We start from the raw sequence: 19,139 nt of genomic DNA, 5'->3' as shown, positions 1-19,139 counted from the left end.
TTGCTATGATGTGACGGATAGGGGCGGGATAGTGATGGATGCGAGGGGGAGGGAGGTAATGGAATACATGCGTGGGGTAGTATCAAACTCATATAGAAATTGTTTTATTAAATTTAAAGATCAAAATAGCCGATTAGTTGGGGAGGTGATAGAGGCTGTACACAGTCGGTACCCCAATCCCCCACATGCTACATTCTCGGATGTATGGGGAAGGACGCGAATAAGGGAGATCTTAAGTAATAAAAGATCTCACCTTAAAAAACTCGCGTACGATGACCGGCTAAATGTAGCTGCGGGTGGCTATCCTGCCGAGAAACCTGCCACCACTGCGCACAAACGCGAGTGGAAGGAGGCAAAGAAACGAGCAGAGGGTGGCGTGAAGAGCAGGCAGCATGTGGAGGCACGACGGATCCAGATGGAGACCGTTGGATCTTCGCATTTCGGATCTGGCGGCGTCGAGTCATGGGAGGCAGAGTTCGTAAGTATCCTGTCACTTTATTTGATTGTTTACTTAATTCATTGATTCTATGAATTGTTTTAATCTTACAAATTGTGTTGATTATGATACAGCGACGGGTTACGGGGAGGAAGCCCACAACCCACGATACTGCGTATGCTCGCCGGCATAGCAGACGTGACACGTGGGCCATCTTCAGAGCCGAGGGACGTATTACGGACGCGCAGTTTGAGTTGGCCATGAGACCATACGGTCGACAGGTACTTGAAAATTCGTAACGAATGGTTTTGGTTTATTGAATTGCATATATATATATATATATATACTTATATACTATATATTACTTGAACAGGCACAAGCTGCTGATGATCCACCGGCCGCCGCTGCAGAGGGTGGACGTGAGCACTACTCCTCGGACATTCCGACCGATGCGAGCTCATCTGAGCATGAGGGGAGCACCGAGTCATCATCTGGGTCTGAGTAGTACTCAGATTTGTAGTATCACATTCCATATTTAGGATGTGATTGTATATATTTTTTTGTAAACTCAAGCCATGGGCTACTTCGAGATATGGACTCCCTTGTATACATGTATGAAATTTTGATAGTAATATTGAATTGATTGATCGATAGTATTACATTCATGGCTGTCTTGAATCGTGTAATGACAATGTATGCATTTATGTCGTTCTTGTCTTAATCTCCCTCGTGCATATGTTCTTCGTGGATGGTCTAATGCACCAAAAACCCTAAACCAGAGAGTGCTATTGGGTGCTGGAATGCTGGAACAGTATTCAGGCACCAAATAGCACTCTCTGGATTTTTTTTTTGCTCTCTGTTCGCGTGTATAAACGCGTCAAAACTGCTAAAACTTGCGTGTATCTGCGCGGATACACTGGAAATAACGCGTGTATACACGCGTATAAACTGGCAGTAACGCGTGTATAAGCGCATCTAAATAAAAGAAACGCGTGTACAGACGCAAGTAAAAACGCGGCTGGGACATTGGAATTGAACAGGATGCGGCTATACACCCGTGTATAACCGCGTCTAATAGAATAAGACGCGTGTATACTGGCGTGTATTAACGCGTCTGCAAAAAAAAACGCGGCTAAACACCCGTGTATACGCGCGTCTGAGAGGCACTGTACACGCGTTTTTACACGCATGTCTCTGGCCGCGAGAATACACGCGCTGATACACGGGCCCGCTACTTTTTTTCACAAGTCATTTTTAGCGGCTAAGAGCGCGGGTATGAGCCCAATCCCTTGTAGTGAAATTGATGAAATTGAATTTTGTCTTCACACCAGCTTGTAGAGCATGCTTGAAAACCCCCGGGGCTAAGAGGAATTAGAGAAATTTGATTATATGAGGACAAGATTTCCAATTTCATCACAGAAAAACTTGCACTGACTAAAATTGTGATTTCTCCTTCGTTCGCCGTCGGCGGTTTGCGCTTCTTTCTTGACTGGCTGGAGCAGAAGGCTTATGGCTAGCTATGGTTAAAAGCAATAGGGCTAATTTTAATTGTGCAAGGAGAATGAACTCCTCCACTGGCTGGGGGTATAGAGGTGAGTTGAAAAAAGAGGAAAAATTATAATTAGCTCCTAATCCTAATTAGTAAAATGATTAGCAAGATAATGGGCTCACAAAATGATGGATTCTAGGCATAGCTCTGATACCATGTTGAAATTAGGGCAATGTGATGAGCTATGGTGGATCAAACACTAGAATCAACATCATTAACAAGGTGATTAGTAAATAATTAAGACGTAATTAGTGGTAATGTAGGCATGGATACTCAAAAACTAGCAAATTCTCATTAGGGCAATGCCTCAATTTATAGAGTTTATATCCAAGCATCTAATCCCACTGATTTCTCCTTGATTCACTCCACCTCTCCCAGAATATCTCCACCTCTTTTGCTTGATTCTCTCCACCTCTTCACTTTTCCCAGAATATCTCCACACTTCCTAAATCTTCTCATGCTACCCTTTATTCTCTCCCAATAGATTCTTCTCACCTTTTCACAGGTTCTTTCATATTTACATCTTCTCTTTTACATCCTCTAACCAAGGGCTTGTTCCCGCACACACCCTATTCACTTGTATTTTCAATAATTTTAACATCTAATAACTATTTATTTTAATTTCAACGTCTAATAACTATTTGTTTTAATTTCCTTATAGGAGTGACGAGCGGAGTGTCACAGTTTCGCTTGAGCAGCTAGTCCCACCGCCATTGGTGTGCCATGATCTTGTATAGCGTAGAGTGCTTCATCACGAGTGGTGACACATAGTGGACCAAGACGGAGGCAAGGTTTTCTGTCATTAGCTTTGAGACCTTGTGGACCTCTATGTGCATGAGCTCCATAAGCTATGGGGGGGTAAGAGATCTTTGATTATAATATGGGTTGTAAATTGTAATTGAACTGCTTAATAAACATAGACTTTTAATTTAAATGCAGGGATCACGATTAGGTCAACAAAAATTTTATCCTCGTAGAGCTCGAGTGAGAGTTCAAGCCACAAAGGTGTTTTGCAGGAGTGTGCGACTCTACTCAAGCACCAAAGAAAGAATTCACAGTAATAATATGCAACCTTGTTTGAAAGACTGAAGTAGATGTGTAGAGAGAGAGAGAGAGAGAGAGAGAGAGAGAGAGAGAGAGAGAGAGAGAGAGAGAGAGAGGTTGTCCAGGCTACTGGGGGCAGCCATGCAAAAATAGTGTGAGATTGCCCCACCCTCCAGCCGACTAGCTAGGCAAGGTCCTGGCCCTCTCGGATACGTGGCAAGGGCCCCTGGGGCTAGCCGGTAGCCTAGTTAGCCTATGCAAGGGTTGGTGGGAACATCTTGGGGTCTCCCTGGCCCCTTGGGGTGGCTCTAAGCTTCCCCATGCCCACTGCAAGAGTCTTAGGCTTTGCTCTGGGGTAGACCTAAGGGATGGCACCCTTTTCTACTTGCAAACCTACATGTATTACAGAGCTCTAATATCCAATTGCAAACTAGATACACAGATCTTTTGTGACATGAGAGGTGAACATGTGGCATGGAGTTAACTGCTTCCTCATGAGTTATCCATTCCAGCAAGAGGGATGAGGCACATGACCATTATTTTCTTAAGTCTTTCAACGATATTACTAGCCACCAAATCTGTAAGAGGGATGAGGCACATGCCATTTTTTTCTCAACCGTATTACTGCCCACCAAATCTGCCCATACAGTTTCATCCCACACAGCAAACCCGCCCCTTCGCTAGCATAACATCCACCCAAGAGACCGAAACAATCAACTACGAATCTGCCATTGGTTTATCCACACTTCCCTGAGTATCATTTTTCGTTCCATCCACATTCTCATCTACCTATTTCTATTAGCCAAAATGTGTAGATTCTTACCCATTTGAGCTTTAATTTTGTAGGGTGTGGACCCCACATGCAAGTGTGTAAATGTGCATGTGGACCCCACATGCAAGTGTGTAAATGTGCATGTGGATGCAATGCATGTGTTTACATGCACTATAAACAATTAAAATGCACATGTGCATGTGGGGTGTGTATACACTAGTGTAAGTGCCCATGCAAAGGAGAGTGCAGGTGCATGAAGGGGTATACATGTGCATTGTGAGGTATGTGGGCACATGCACATGTAAACTAGTGTAAATGAATGTGCACACATGGGTGCATGTGTATGTAAATGTGGGTGCATGTATGCAAGTGAAAGTGCATGAATTCAATGGTGTGTTCATGTGCATATGCTATCAAGGTACACTAAATGATGTCAATACATCAACAAAGGAACCTTAGTCAATGGTCAAGCTGACAAGGTGGAATTAGCAAATGAAAATGAGATCATAAAACAGTCTATCAACAAGTGGGGCCTGCAAGGTATACACCCAGCCAATACTATGAGAGTATAAGGAAACCTCTGAGTATAACAAAATAAAAGGGATGTGTAATCCCACACAGATTCATATAAAGAAACCCTAAAATATGCATATTGACAAGGCAACCAAGGTGAAGATAATGTAGCATTATGATTCCATTAGCATTCATGTAAATGAGATACAAAGGGAAAGATAGTAATACGTCTCAGCAAGTAAACATCACTGCATAAAGGTATGTCTCCAAGACATAACACAACTGAGAGGTCGAATGCATAAGGGACCAGGGGCATCACCGATACCAATACACATCATGTGCTCCCCCTCAAATTCAATAGCCATAAAGACAACTGGTTTAATAATTGCTATAATTGTTAGAGTATGTATAATCATGAGGATCAATGTCTGGCATAGCAACATCATGCAATGAAGATGTAGAGACTAAGGAAGAATCATCATAAGCCCAATTAGGCTCTTCTTCTCCATCAGATGGACCAACATCAACCGACAATCCTACATGTGAATAAAAGTATCAATCAGCATTTGCCAATGACAAACAAGAGCGGACATATCACTACATGTAAGTAAGCATAGCCATCATGTGAGAAATTGGCTTCCTCTGCAGCATTGTCAGCTTTGTGGTGGCAGAGCAAAGCCTTGCTCCTTCTCTTCCGCTCCTTCTGTATCTGCTTCTAGCATTCCTCAATGACATAACCAGGTTTCTAACAATAGTTACATCTCTTCTTCTCAGATTTCTCATGTTTGGGATCATAAGGATTTGAATGGGTTGATGCTTTACCTTTAGGTTTAGCACGAGAAGGGGCCTAGATTTTCCTTTGCCATAATGGGAGATAGAAAAATCTTGATCCAAAGCAAGCATGTTATTCTAATTGGAACAAGACTAGCTCTAACTGTAAACAAGAGAGATACCAACTTAGCAAATGTGTACAAATTTGTATTCCTCTATGTGAGGAGGCAAAGAGTGGTAGCAAATACTTGATAGGATTTAGGAAAGCTATTGAGAAATGTAGAGACGAGAGAATTGTCAATCACCTCATAATTATTGATCTACTGCTCTCTCAGATCCTTGACACGGGTCAAAAATTCATCCATAGATTCAACCTCAGTTAGATGTTTGAGATGAAGGATCTGGGGAAGCTCAGATATTTCTTGGGCATTGAGGTGATTAGGTCACCACATGGTATTAGATTACTGCAGAGACAGTATGGCTTGGACATGTTGTCCAAGTATGGTATGACAGGCTGTAAGCCTATTTCCGTGCCATTGGATCATAATGGCAAGTTGAGTGCAAATGCAGGAGAGATCTTGGAGGATCCTACTATGTATAGGCGCATAGTAGGAAGCTTGATCTACATGACGATCACCAGACAAGATTTGAGTTATGCTGTTGGGTTGGTGAGTCAATTTATGCAAGATCCACGGAAACCGCATTTGGATGCATTGAGACGCATACTGAGGTATGTGAGGTCTACTTTGCATTGTGGACTATTCTATGAGACTGGGACAGAGATATGTGTACATGGGTACACAGATGCTGATTGGGCTGGTAGTATCTCAGATAGAAGATCTACTAGTGGCTTCATGTTTTCTTTGGGGAGTGCTGCTATGACTTGGAGGCTTTTTCCATAGATAGGCAAATCGAGCTTCAACATTATAGATATGATACATAGAGAAAAGTATATCCCATGAACTTTTAGAAGAAGTACATGAATGAATATTAGGTACTACTTTCCGTTTTAAGGACAAAGCGATCAACGCATAGACATGGGTGCGAGGCAGCTCAAGAACACAAGAAGGCCACTATAGCTCGCCGACTCACCACCTTTGGAACACTCAGAAGCACAAGGGGCACCACCAGCTTCTCTAGCTGGAAAGAAAAATATCTCTCTCTCTCTCTCTACCACCCAGAGATACCCAAAGAAAGGCAGTTTCAACAGCTCACATATCTCATTATAAAAGCCTTTTATCTGTCAGCAAGGCTAAGCCACTTACATATCATCAACACAAACCCTATTGTCCATGTACAAGAGGTCATATAAATTTCATCAATTTATAAGCTTCAACCCACTCTTCCTCGCACTCTCCTTTAATCACACACTCACAGCAAACAACTCACACACACACTGCCCAAGCTTTTCTTGGTCTCACACCAGAGGCCTCGAAACAAACAGCCACCTCCCGGTAGAAAGCCAGCAGCTGCACCAACACCTAGTCTCACAGACAACCCAGCTCTCACATTGACGTTTGTCCTCTACCCGCAGGTCGGAGCTGCTTCACTGGATCACCTGGCCTTCCACATGGCGGCTACCTAGAATCACCAGCCCACCATCTCTTTGGGTTCACCAACAGCCACCGTAGCCAGCCACTTTGTCACCAAGAACCTTCTTCTCTTGCACCTGCAGAGCAGCAGCTACAGCAACATCCAGTCGTCACAAGGCTTCCATAGTGGCCTTTAACGCCAACACCTCCACACGTCGCCGTCTTCTTTCACACGGGAGGCTGCACTTCACAAAGGAGGACCCCCGGCTTTACACGATGGCTTTCTCCACCTCTTTGTTTGCGCCAGCCACTGCACTCAAGCCTGCAGCCACACTACCTTTGTCTCACCTCTGTGACATCGCCTCACACAGTTGCAGACCTGCAGCAGCTCCCTACTCGCGCTGGCAGCACACGCCCAAAGCGACTCTCTGCAAAGTGACCCCCACTACACACGGTGTCTCTATCCGCCTTAGCTCGTCCACCAGTTTCGGTCACCTGTCAGCAAGCTCCTCTTCTTTCAGGTAGCCCTCACCTACAAGGCGGCTTCTCTTTTTACTTCACGCCTTCGCCAACTACTTTATGCTGCTCCCCAGCTCGGCCTGCTCCTTCTCACCTAAGTGGTAACCACTTCTCCTCCAAGCTGCACCTGTCTCCACGCTTCAAGGCGGCCACCCAACTGTTCTCCCCGCAGCGCCACAGCAAGGCCCCCTTTCTACTCGGCAGCATCCCTTCTTCGAGACGGCCATCCACGCTTTCCTTCACGCTCTTGCCAGCTTTTGGATAATCCTGGTGGCAGCCCCTATAATCTCCACGTGGTCCCTTAATAAGGTGGCCACCTTACATTATTTTTATTATTTTTTCAAGGCTTCAAAAATGGCCACCACCAATACTAAAAAAAAAACCCCCTCCTCTTCCTTGTACTACGGATCATCACACCACGCCCATAACTTTTCAATACTAGAGCTGCCCCCGACCTCTGTCAGCTGCATCTACTTACCAAATCCGACAATTTCCCAGTCGATACCCTGTATTTAGCAACCATCTGCACACCACAAAGTTGCCATAAAACTCCTAGATCACCAGCATCTGCTCCGAAAAAAACATGTGCATATACTAGCTTACTGCTAAACCACTCAGCCTGTACATTTGCCAGGGCATTCAGGGCAAAATTTATTTGCACACCACGCGTCCCATATGTACATTGACCCAAAACACCTTTACAGAAAAAAACCTGACATACTTTGCCCAACCCCCAGCCTGCTGAATCATTCATGATCAGCAGTAAAAAGCATTTCAAGAACTAAATCCATATCCATAAACTGCCCTTCATCTGAGATCACATCCTCAGACACTGCATCCTGTACAATCACCATCAAACGTGCATAATACTTCTTCAGCCTGTATCCATTTACCCTGGAAGCATGTAAAGTCCCATCTAAGTCTGCCAATTGATAGGTACCATTTGCAAATCCTTGCATCACCAAGAAAGATCCTTCCCACTTAATTTGGAACTTCTTATGAAAGGCATTATCCAGCCTGCTATTATAACGTAATACCAAATCATCCTTCATAATTCCCTTGCCTTTTATTTTCTTGTTGAACTTCTCCAGCGTCCTTTCTTGCATATCTTCATAATGCTTCAAAGCATTATCCCTATTTGGCTGTGTTTCTTGTAAATATAACAGCCGCTCTTTAAGGGCATCTTTAGGCTCTTCCAAAAGCTTTTCCAGCATTTTAACAGCTGGTATCTCCACCTCAATAGGCAATAAGGCTTCCTTCCCATAAACAAGATGAAATGGAGTGAAACCCGTACCAGTTTTATTTGCTGTTCTGTATGCCCATAAGGCAGCAGGCAATTCCAGATCCCAATTCTTGCCTTGTTGCTCTGTCACCTTGGATAAAATCTTGATCAATTCACCATTGAACCGCTCATTCAGGCCATTACACTGTGGATAGTAAGGTGTGGTAAAACTCCGACTGATCTTCATCTTTGTACACAAATAATCCATAAGCTCTGCTCTGAAACCTGGACCCTGATCAGAAAGCAATTCTAATGGCACACCAAATTTACAACAAATATCCTGATATACAAACTTTGCTACCTCCTTAGCAGTAATTTGTTTCACTGCCTTTGCTTCTACCCATCTAGAAAGGTAATCAACTGCAGTCTCAAGATGTAGCACTTCCCTCGGCTAGTAATAGGCAATGGTCCCACAGCATCAATTCCCCATTTTTCAAAAACATCATAAGCAAGAATTGTCTTCCTCATTTCAGGCCTTAATATCCGTCTACTGTGAGCTTGGCATTGTTTGCATGACCTGCACCAATGATTAACATCCTTATGTATACTTGGCCATACATAACCTTCCTGCAATACCTTATGCAAGGTAATCTTCGAGGCAAAATGTCCACCGCATGCTCCTTCATGATTCTCCTTAAGAATTTTATAGATTTCTTCTTTCCAAGGTACCCGTCGCATTATTAAGTCAATTCCCTTCAAATACAAAGCATCACCAACCATCACATACCTTGCAGCTTTCCTGATGAAACCATATTTTTTTGATCTATCAATACCATTAGGAATCATCCCTGTTAACAAAAACTCTTCAACATCCTGTAAATTCTCCCTGCCACAATAAAATGATGCATGAGCTTTAAGAACAAAAACTTCACCAATCATTCCCTGGGCTGCTTCATGAGCCTCCTCATTATGGCCTCGATCCACATGCTTAAGACTCCAAGCTTCAAATTCCTTCAGCAGACCTTTAATCTTGAAACACATTTCTTTGAGTAACATATTCTTTGACTTCCAAATCCCAATACCTGTTTTACCACAAGCAATGCATCTCCTCGAATGCGAATCCTGTGTACACCATGCTTCAAACATATTTGCAATCCAACTTCCAGAGTCAGATACTCCGCTTCATTGTTGCTATGTGCATCCACCTTAACACCCTTCTTAAAAACAAGGCAACCCTGTGGATCATAAAGCACCAAACCTCCTGAGGCTGCATCATGGCTTTTCCTGTAAGAACCATCAAAATATAATAAGTGTGCATTCACCAACTCAGCCGCATCCTCTACTAGCTTCTTGATGGTTTCCTCCTTTATAAGAAGAGGACTCTCCTTATATGTCAGTAGATCAGCTAAGGTAGCCATGGTACTCTCTTCCACCAAGAATGAGAAAGTAAATTCCTGCAACTCAAGCACCCACTTCATCATAGCTTTAGATAAATTTGTGCCATTTATCAACTGAGGCAAAAAAGTGTAGCTCGTCAAAAACACAAAGGGGCGAGGCAACAAGTAATGGCAGAACTGCCTACATGCATATAGTACACTAACCATAACACAAAGGGGCGAGGCAACAAGTAATGGCGGAACTGCCTACATGCATATAGTACACTAACCATATAGTACACTAACCATAACAAGTTCCACCTCTGATAACAACCTTTCTCTGGAAAGTTTTACTCTACTAGCACAGTAGACTGGTTGCATATAATGTGATTCTTTCCCCTTCTGTAACAACATAGCTCCAATAGCATTTTCACCTACTGAAGGATTAACATAAAATACCTGTTCCCAATTAGGCGCCTGCATTGTAGGAATAGCTCCCAACACCTCTTTCACTTTTTGGAAAACCACCTCACACTCCTCCGTCCAATGCAAAGGATCATGCTTTGCTGCTTGCTGCAAAGCATGATATAACAACTGTGAAGATAGAGAGATGAATCGAGCCATATACTTCACCTTTTGCACAAAAGTAGCCAGTTGCCTTGTATTCTTTGGTGTGGGAAGAAGAAGAAGAGACTTGACTTTATCAGGATCTGGATCAATACCATTCTCTGAAATAACATGGCCCAAGAGCTTCACCCTCGGTTGAGCCAAAAAACACTTTTTTGGATTTAATTGACCACCACACTCATCATAATGCTGAAAAGCTGTAGCCAGCTTATCACAATGCTCTTGCCTGGAGCTGTATATACAAAAATCATCAATAAAATCCTTAACAAACTTGTTCAAAAAAGGAGATAATACCCAATTTGCCCTTCTTTGATAGTAGGCTGGTCCATTCATCAATCCAAAAGGAAGAACTTTGTAGCAGAAACATCCCTACGGTGTAATAAAAGTCGTCTTGCGCTGATCTTCTTCTGCAATCTTTAACTGGAAATAACCTGAATACCCATCACAAACACTATACCTTTCATAACCAGCTACAGTATCCAAGATCTCATCCAAAAAAGGTAGGGGGTAAGAATCCTTCTTCGTAGCAGCATTTAAAGGCTTGAAATCCACACATATACGCCACCTGCCATCCTTCTTTGGACTCACCACCGTAGGACTTACCCACTCAGCTGTATCCACTGGTGTAATGAAACCTGCACTCAACAGCTTATCAACTTCCTCTCTGAGGGCCTGCATTTGTTCTCGTCCCATCCTGCGAAGGTTCTGCCTAACTGTTTTTACACCTTCTTTCAATTCAATCCTCAAATCTGGCCCTTTAAATCCTTGAATCTCCCTATAAGAAGTAATGAACAATTCTGGAAAATGAGACAGCATATTAACATATCTAACCTTTTCTCCACTCGAGAGATCCGGACTCAGCATTCCTTCAATCAGCTCTTGCTTCTTCTTCACTTCTATCTTTGGCTGCATTAATTCCTCGATTACTTCATATGACCCCATAGTATCTTCTCCCTTAGCACCCACTTTTTGCACTTCTTTATCTTCATCACCTTGTTGCTCCGATATCAGGAAAGCCACATCTGCCTCTTCTCCACTAGAAGCAGTGGTCGATGAATCCATCTCTGATTCAGAAGTACTGGTGGTAGTTTCCTCTTCACTCGAATCCTGTGGCCTCTCCCACACATCATTCAAAGATCTCCTACTATGCATCTCAAAAGATTTTTTATTACCCTGCTTATTATGCAAAGAAATGGTCCCATACCTCCAGTCTTGTACTGCACCCACCACTCGCAACCAAGGTCGTCCAAGAATAATTGGAAAAGCACCAAGACCCGCAGGCATCACATGAAAATCTACAGTAGCTTTGACATTAAAAGCTTCAATTTCCAATTCCTTTATCATACCAAGACATTTTACCTTTTGATGATTAGCCATCCTGATTCGAAAACCATAAACCCCAGACACCCTCAAGCCTGACTGCTCCACACATGATTGGGTAATCACACAGATTTGAGCTCCTCCATCTATATAGGCCTGACCAAGGCTCCTACCTTTACTCCACACCTCCACAATAGGGCAAATATCTGGAAGCTCCTCTAAAGATAGTACTTTAACTGACCTCTTCCCTGACTCCTTTTTCATTGGATTCACAAGTCCCTTCCATTGCCTTCTCAATTTTGGCACCATCTCTACCAACTGCCCAAAGGTGATGTTTGCCTTCCTGTTCACCAAATCAGATTTCAAGTCATAGCTGGTTTGCCCATCCCCCAGTGACACTTGGAACCTTCTACGAGGCTTCCGTTTCTTTTTAGCTTTCACATCTTCTCCTTCCTGCTGCTTCCCCTTCTTACGGCTGGGTCCGGCCACCCCTTTTCCTTCTCTTTCATCCATTGTGCGCTTGCCAACAGGCATCACATCCCCTTCTTCTCTCACCTGAACATTCTCCAGAGTAACAACATTCATGACCTTTGCCTTTCCCTTCTCCTCAGCTGTGATTCCACTGGGGCCTGCTTGATCCCTGATATCAATACCATAATCATTTGACCTCTTAGGTAACTGTGAAGGTAGTGGGTACATATCACCACCCATTCGCTGAGGCTTATCACAATCTGTACTCAGATGACCAAGCTCACCACAGTTCTAGCATGTAGGGATGAAACGACGGCCCCTACCACGACCACGTCCATACCCTGCTTGTCCATCTCCCCCTTCAGGATTATTGCCTCGGCCTCTACCACGTCCACCACCTGTACTTCCCATTAAATTTAAGCTCAAATTCTTCATAAGATCAACCATCTGTTTCATATCCTGTCGCAATCCCTCATCAGAACCTGCAGGAGCCATAGGTACTCCTTGACTAGCTTGTGGCACCATCTGCATAGCTTGGGCTTGAGTGGGCTTCGTCCTCTCAATCACTGCATTCATGGGTGTAGCCTCCACTCTACGAATCTCCGGCTGTGCTACAACTGGAATCATCCCCAGCTGATTCATCTGCTGGCAGCTTCCAATCTTTTGATTTAGCAATTTCCACCGCATCCTCAAAAGACCTAGGCTTCTTCAATTCCACTTTCCAGCGAATACTCCTCTTAAGCCCGGCTACAAACTTGTTTTTCTTCATCATATCAGGGGGTACCTGATCTTCCCCTAAAGCCCTGCATAGAGTTTCCCATAGCAAAGAAAATTTCTTCATATAATCATCTAATGATTCAAACTCACCTTGCGTCAGAGCTTGCACCTCATGCCAAACCTTGTCGGGGTCTTCCACCTTCTTGAACCTGTTGCTAAGTGCTATCTTTCATCCATTTTCAGTCATATCAAGATGTGGAACAGCAACCCTCAATGACTCCTCATAAGCTCTGTACCAGGTCCTTGCATCCCCTTTCAAGCAAATGCTCAGTAGCCGCAAAACCTGTACCGATTCATTGATATGGTTGCTTATACATGCAACCTCCATCCTTTCCAAGAAGTCTGCCACATCCTCATTAGGGCTACCATAAAACTCTGGATAAGACATCATTTTCACCACAAACTTCACCTCAGATCCAAGAAAACCTTCCCTGAAACTCTCAACACCTAGGGCCTACACCCTGGTAACTGAAGGAAATAACAGAGCAATCCTCAGTCAAACAATGCCAGAGCAACTCCTCAGTGGGGGCACCAGAAAGATGTGAGGTAGCTCAGGAACACAAGAAGGCCACTATAGCTCACCGACTCACCACCTTTGGAACACTCACAAGCACAAGGGGCACCACCAGCTTCTCTAGCTGGAAAGAAAAATCTCTCTCTCTCTCTCTCTACCACCCAGAGATACCCAAAGAAAGGCAGTTTCAACAGCTCACATATCTCATTATAAAAGCCTTTTATCTGTCAGCAAGGCTAAGCCACTTACATATCATCAACACAAACCCTATTGTCCATGTACAAGAGGTCATATAAATTTCATCAATTTATAAGCTTCAACCCACTCTTCCTCACACTCTCCTTTAATCACACACTCACAGCAAACAACTCATACACACACTGCCCAAGCTTCTCTTGGTCTCACACTAGAGGCCTCGAAACAAACAGCCACCTCCCGGTAGAAAGCCAGCAGCTGCACCAACACCTAGTCTCACAGACAGCCCAGCTCTCACATTGACGTTTGTCCTCTACCCGCAGGTCGGAGCTGCTTCACTGGATCACCTGGCCTTCCACATGGCGGCTACCTAGAATCACCAGCCCACCATCTCTTTGGGTTCACCTCGGGGGGGTCACTTAGCATAAAAAATGAATATCACGTGCGTTCAATAGAAGGAATTAAAAAAAAAATTGACTTACAGATATTTATTCACAGAAGGATTTATTTCAGAGCATATGTATGTATTTACAAAAGGTACTTTTTTATTGATAAATTTGACCCAAGGTTGTAAAGATAAGAAAGGTATAGGTGTAGTGGTTTAAGCTGCAAGAGCATAATTTTCCACACAATGGATCCAGGTTCAAATCTTGGAAAGATTTTTTCTTGGATATAAAATTTGATTTTTATTTGGGTTGCAACGTGATGATTCTGAAATAAAAAAACATTTGATAATATTTGAATTTGCTTTTACTACACACGTGCGCATTCAAAACACGCAGCATTGGGTGGGTAGTGTTGGTAGACGGGTAGTATGATCCCAAACTCAGGTACGCAGCTCTCTCTCTCTCTCTCTCTCTCTCTCTCTCTCTCTCTCTCTCTCAAGCACAAGAAAACTCAGGTACGCAGCTCTCTCTCTCTCTCTCTCTCTCTCTCTCTCTCTCTCTCAAGCACAAGAAAACTCAGGTACGCAGCTCTCTCTCTCTCTCTCTCTCTCTCAAGCACAAGAAAACTGAGGTACGCAGCTCTCTCTCTCTCTCTCTCTCTCTCTCTCAAGCACAAGAAAACTCAAGTACGTAGCTCTCTCTCTCTCTCTCTCTCTCTCAAGCACAAGTAAACTTAGGTGTGCATATGCTCTCTCTCTCTCTCTCTCTCTGGTTGATTTCTGCCAATCTTCCAAGGTGTTTTGACCTTTCCAAGGTGCCTTTGCAGAACCACGCATTGTCATGACGATGATGCTTACCAAATCCAACTTGGCATTCCAACCTTATGACCTGGTTGCCTTTCGCAACTTGCACTTCAGCGGCGCGTAGGTGCGTAACGAAGGGCTTGACAAAACCAGACGCAAGCTTCTCCATGAGACCATCTGCTGAATTGAAGAGTTCGCATCTACGGCACAAGAACAACAAAAAAAGAGTTCGCATCTGCTGCACAAGTGAATGCAGATCAACTTAACAAGCAAGCAAGTAAGCAACCGACCACTTTATAGAATTTGAACAGTAGAAAAGCTTCTGGGCATTCTTTTGAGTGCTCTGACCATCTTACAGAGGGGCCCTTATTACCTAGTATGCTTGGGTGTGAGCTGAAACTCTGCATAATCAAGGACTGTGTCTCCTCTCATTGTGTTGATATGTACAGCTTTGACTTATGCGTTATGCAAGATTGCAAATACTTCAACTGAAGCTGGGGAAGATATCTTGCACTGCATTTTGAATGAAGCAAGTAGGTTGGATAAGCTCTTCTAATATGAGAGTATGAGAGAGAGAGAGAGAGAGAGAGAGAGAGAGAGAGAGAGAGAGAGAGAGAAATGAAATGAAATGAAATGTTGTATTAAACGTCTTTAGAAGGCCAAAATGACCTATGAGACCAAAAAGATTACATCCCAATAGAATCCGATTCTCTGTCTGGAAAATAAATGAAATGAACAATATAGATTATAAAATCTAGGCCTGCCATACATCAAGAGGATATGAATAGAGGGGGGGAGGTGGTGGGGGGTAGAGGCTCAGGCTGTATACAAGCTCATCTCAGGAGGTCAAGCATGGGTCTCTATCGTAAGGAGTCGATGCCTTCCATGCCAAGAGACCTGACAGGCCGTGCTCGATGTCGATCAATAATGACTCTAATCTGCCTATGCAAGCGTATGCGAAGATGTGAGGATCCTGGTAGTCTGGGGCATCTGGGTCGTCCTAACTGAACAGCTCTGTCAAGTAAGGTCCCCTTCCTGTCAGGTAAAGTCTCCTCTCTATCATGCTGTTGGGAGGGGCCTCTAAAGAAATCTGTCATCTGTCTCTGTGCCGACCTTCTCTCCGTGGGGTGTCTGCCTCTGAGGAGAATCTCTCTAAATCTGCGTATCTCTAGGAGGTATAGCCCTAGACACCTCTGGTCGTAGTACTCCATGACCCTGGATAATGGTCCAAAGCCCTTTCTGAACAAACAGTGGAAGCGTCCTCTAATCTCATAGAAGGCGGTACAACGGCAAATGTAATGTTCCTCTGTCTCTGGCTCATGCTGGCACACCTGGCAAATCCTCTCCTCTGGTGGTACTCTCTGGTGGTACTCTCTCTCTCTCTCTCTCTCTCTCTCTCTCTCTCTCTCTCTCTCAAGCACAAGTAAACTCAGGTATGCATATGGGTTCAGCATAGACAGGCTACCCCCCTTTCAGTACTCGCTGGATACACCCTACATCTCCTCCGTCACTTTTTGTGCTCTCTGACGTATATTGCATTTGGCATACATGTCGCTCAATGCGATGCAAAACGCAGCCTTTATTTTTCAAAAGCAATAATATTAGCATCTTCTGTAGTGCCACCAACCATCAAGAGGCAAGCATAAGTGATTGCATCTATAGAGATCAAACAAGAGGCAAGCATAAGTGATTGCATCTATAGAGATCAAACAAGAAGCTCCTCAAGTACTTTTTGTGCTTTTTGAAGTACACCACATTTGACATACATGTTGATCAAGGCATTGCCAACAGCCCTGACTAACAATATCATCCTTCAACATCTTATATAGTGCACATGCCTTTAAGATGCAAGTGTCGGTGATTGAATCTGTAGAGATGCTCTCACTTTGTATCTACTGAAACCAGCCCACATCTTCCTGCCCCTGCTCATGTAGGCATATCTTGCAATCAGCGTGTTTCAAGGATGACCTTCTAGACGAGAAGCTCCTCGAGCACTTTCTATAATTCCTAAAGTACATCACATTTGACATTCATGTCGATGAAGGCATTTCCTTCCAGCTCCTAACTTAGAATATCATCAAGAATTAGTTTTCCCATATCAACATCTTGCGTCGTGTTGGTGATTGCATCTGAAGAGACGCACTTGCTTTGCATCTGCTGAAACAGCTCAAAGCTTCCTGGTCTTGCCCCTTTTGGGCATTTGATGCAATGAGTGCACTCCAAGAGACTACGTTTTGGACATAAATCGTCTCTGTCACTTTTCGTGCAAGTGTAGGTGATTGCATTTGGAGAGATGCCCTCACTTTGCACACACTGAAAACAGCCCAGAGCTTCCCGCCCCTGCTTCTATTGGGCATTTCTCGCAATCAATGCACTCCAAGAGATGAAGTTTTGAAAAGAAGCTTCTTTTGTGCTTTTTGAAGTACACCACATGTGACATACATGTTGATGAGGACAATGCCAAGAGCCCGTGACTAAGAATATCATTGTGAATTCTTTTGCTACCACATGAAGACTGCATGCTTGGTTGCATCCGGAGTATGTATACTCATGCAATGATTTCCTTGTTGGTTAAAATGAATGTTTTACATGAAAGGGTACCTTTCATAGAAAGGCTTACCTTTTGCATCCCCATTGAAGGGCAACTCTCAAAAATGTGGCTAACTTTGAGACATAGCAGAGTCGTTCAAAATGTCGAGGATGCTGATCTGGGTATGCTAGGATTCTTGGCCTGCTATTAGTGAAAACCAAGGGACAACATTTCAAACCAAAAGCTCCTTAAGCACTCGTCATGCTTTTGCAAGAGGACCACACTTGGCATACATACCCACCAAATCATTGCCGAGCATAATATCTTTCTCCAGCAACCCCTCTCTGGTAATTTCATTAGGAATCTGTTGCCTCTTGTCAGATGCTCCTATGCTGCCATACACTTTCAAGACCCAGGCATATTTCCATGATCATCTAGCTCCTTGCGCATCGAGGGGCAGCGGTGGGTGTAGGTTAGCCTACAGTTCCACCACATTTGGCACCAATCAAAGCATTGCCAAGCAGCACATCTTTACCCAACAAACCCTGCCTAGCAATCTCATCATGAAATTGTTCCCCTTTGATAGCTACTCCTATACAAGTGCAGGCCTTCAAGATGCAAGTGTATGTCATTACATTTGCTGGCATGCCCTTGCATTGCATTTGCTCAAAAAACTTCAAAGCATTCTCACCCTGACTCTGTTGTGTATCCTGCTATTAGTGAAGACCAAGAGAAAACATCTCAAATTGGAAGCACTTGTTGTGCTTTTGCGAGAGCACCACACTTGGCATACATATCAACCAAAGCATTGCCAAGCACAATATCTTTCTCTAGCAACCCCTCTCTGGCAATTTCATTATGAGTTTGTAGCCTCTTGTCAGATGCTCCTATGCTGCCACATGCTTTCAAGATCCAGACATACATCACTGTATCCTTGCCCCTTGCATTGCATCTGTTTAAAAGAGTTCAATGCATTCTGGCCCTATGCCCGCTGGGCATGTCCTCCAATAAGTGTCCTCAAGAACTCGTTGTGCTTTAGCAAGTGGGATGATGATGCAACAGAACGGTGGGGTGGTGATACATGCAAACGGTGGGAGGATGGTCCACTCTATGCGCGATGCAGCCTCTGCCCTTTGCCTTACTGTAATGCACAACCAGTTCGAGCACAGGAATTGTTTGATGAGCTGCCAATTCGAGATGTTGTTTTGTGGATTGCACTGATTACAGGATATGCTGAGTGTGGGCATGGCGAGGAGGTCCTGCAATGTTTGAAACAGATGCAGTTGGAGGGCTTGTTCTCTTTGCCAATCTCAGCATGTAATTTTCTGCCCCTTTCCAGGCATGTCATGCTAGAACAAGCTTTCAATAGGGACACAAATGTGTGTGTATTTGGATGCACAAAATCATCTTGCATTCTCTTGAGCATGCAAAACGCAAGATTCAAGTCCCCATACTCAGCATAGCCCACTATGAGGGAAGTCCAGGAATGGTCATTCCGAAGGGCTAACCGATTAGACACCTGCTCTGCACTGGACATGCTTCCACATTCAACATAAGCCTGCTCTGCAGCACTGGACATGCTTCCGATTAGACACCTGCTCTGCACTGGACATGCTTCCACTCTATGCGCGATGCAGCCTCTGCCCTTTGCCTTACTGTAATGCACAACCAGTTCGAGCACAGGAATTGTTTGATGAGCTGCCAGTTCGAGATGTTGTTTTGTGGACTGCATTGATTACAGGATATGCTGAGTGTGGGCATGGCGAGGAGGTCCTGCAATGT

The 19,139-nt window shown here is 43.9% G+C and overlaps 1 protein-coding gene across 1 annotated transcript; it reads right to left on the bottom strand.

Annotated features, from left to right (window-relative positions):
* Positions 1–17,830: 17,830 nt before the first annotated feature.
* LOC147626829 (pentatricopeptide repeat-containing protein At4g18520, chloroplastic-like) lies at positions 17,831–18,936 on the bottom strand. Its single transcript, XM_086816077.1, has 3 exons — positions 18,500–18,936; positions 18,177–18,309; positions 17,831–18,067 (listed from the first exon to the last, which is right to left on the bottom strand). Exons 1-3 carry the CDS (start codon positions 18,934–18,936, stop codon positions 17,831–17,833), a joined length of 807 nt encoding a protein of 268 aa, XP_086672203.1.
* Positions 18,937–19,139: the final 203 nt, after the last annotated feature.

The sequence above is a fragment of the Cibotium barometz genome, chromosome 21, assembly GCF_041138505.1.
Source record: "Cibotium barometz isolate CiBa-2024 chromosome 21, ASM4113850v1, whole genome shotgun sequence".
Taxonomy (NCBI): domain Eukaryota; kingdom Viridiplantae; phylum Streptophyta; class Polypodiopsida; order Cyatheales; family Cibotiaceae; genus Cibotium; species Cibotium barometz.
This window is presented reverse-complemented; position numbering and strand designations above follow the sequence as displayed.

Coding starts and splice junctions, on each gene's coding strand:
- LOC147626829 (XM_086816077.1), bottom strand. CDS start 18,936: ATGTCCAGTGCTGCAGAGCAGGCTTATGTTGAATGTGGAAGCATGTCC. Junction 18,310..18,499: donor CGAACTGGTTGTGCATTACA/GTAAGGCAAAGG, acceptor TCTTTTAAACAG/ATGCAATGCAAGGGGCAAGG. Junction 18,068..18,176: donor GGTTGCTAGAGAAAGATATT/GTGCTTGGCAAT, acceptor CACTAATAGCAG/GATACACAACAGAGTCAGGG.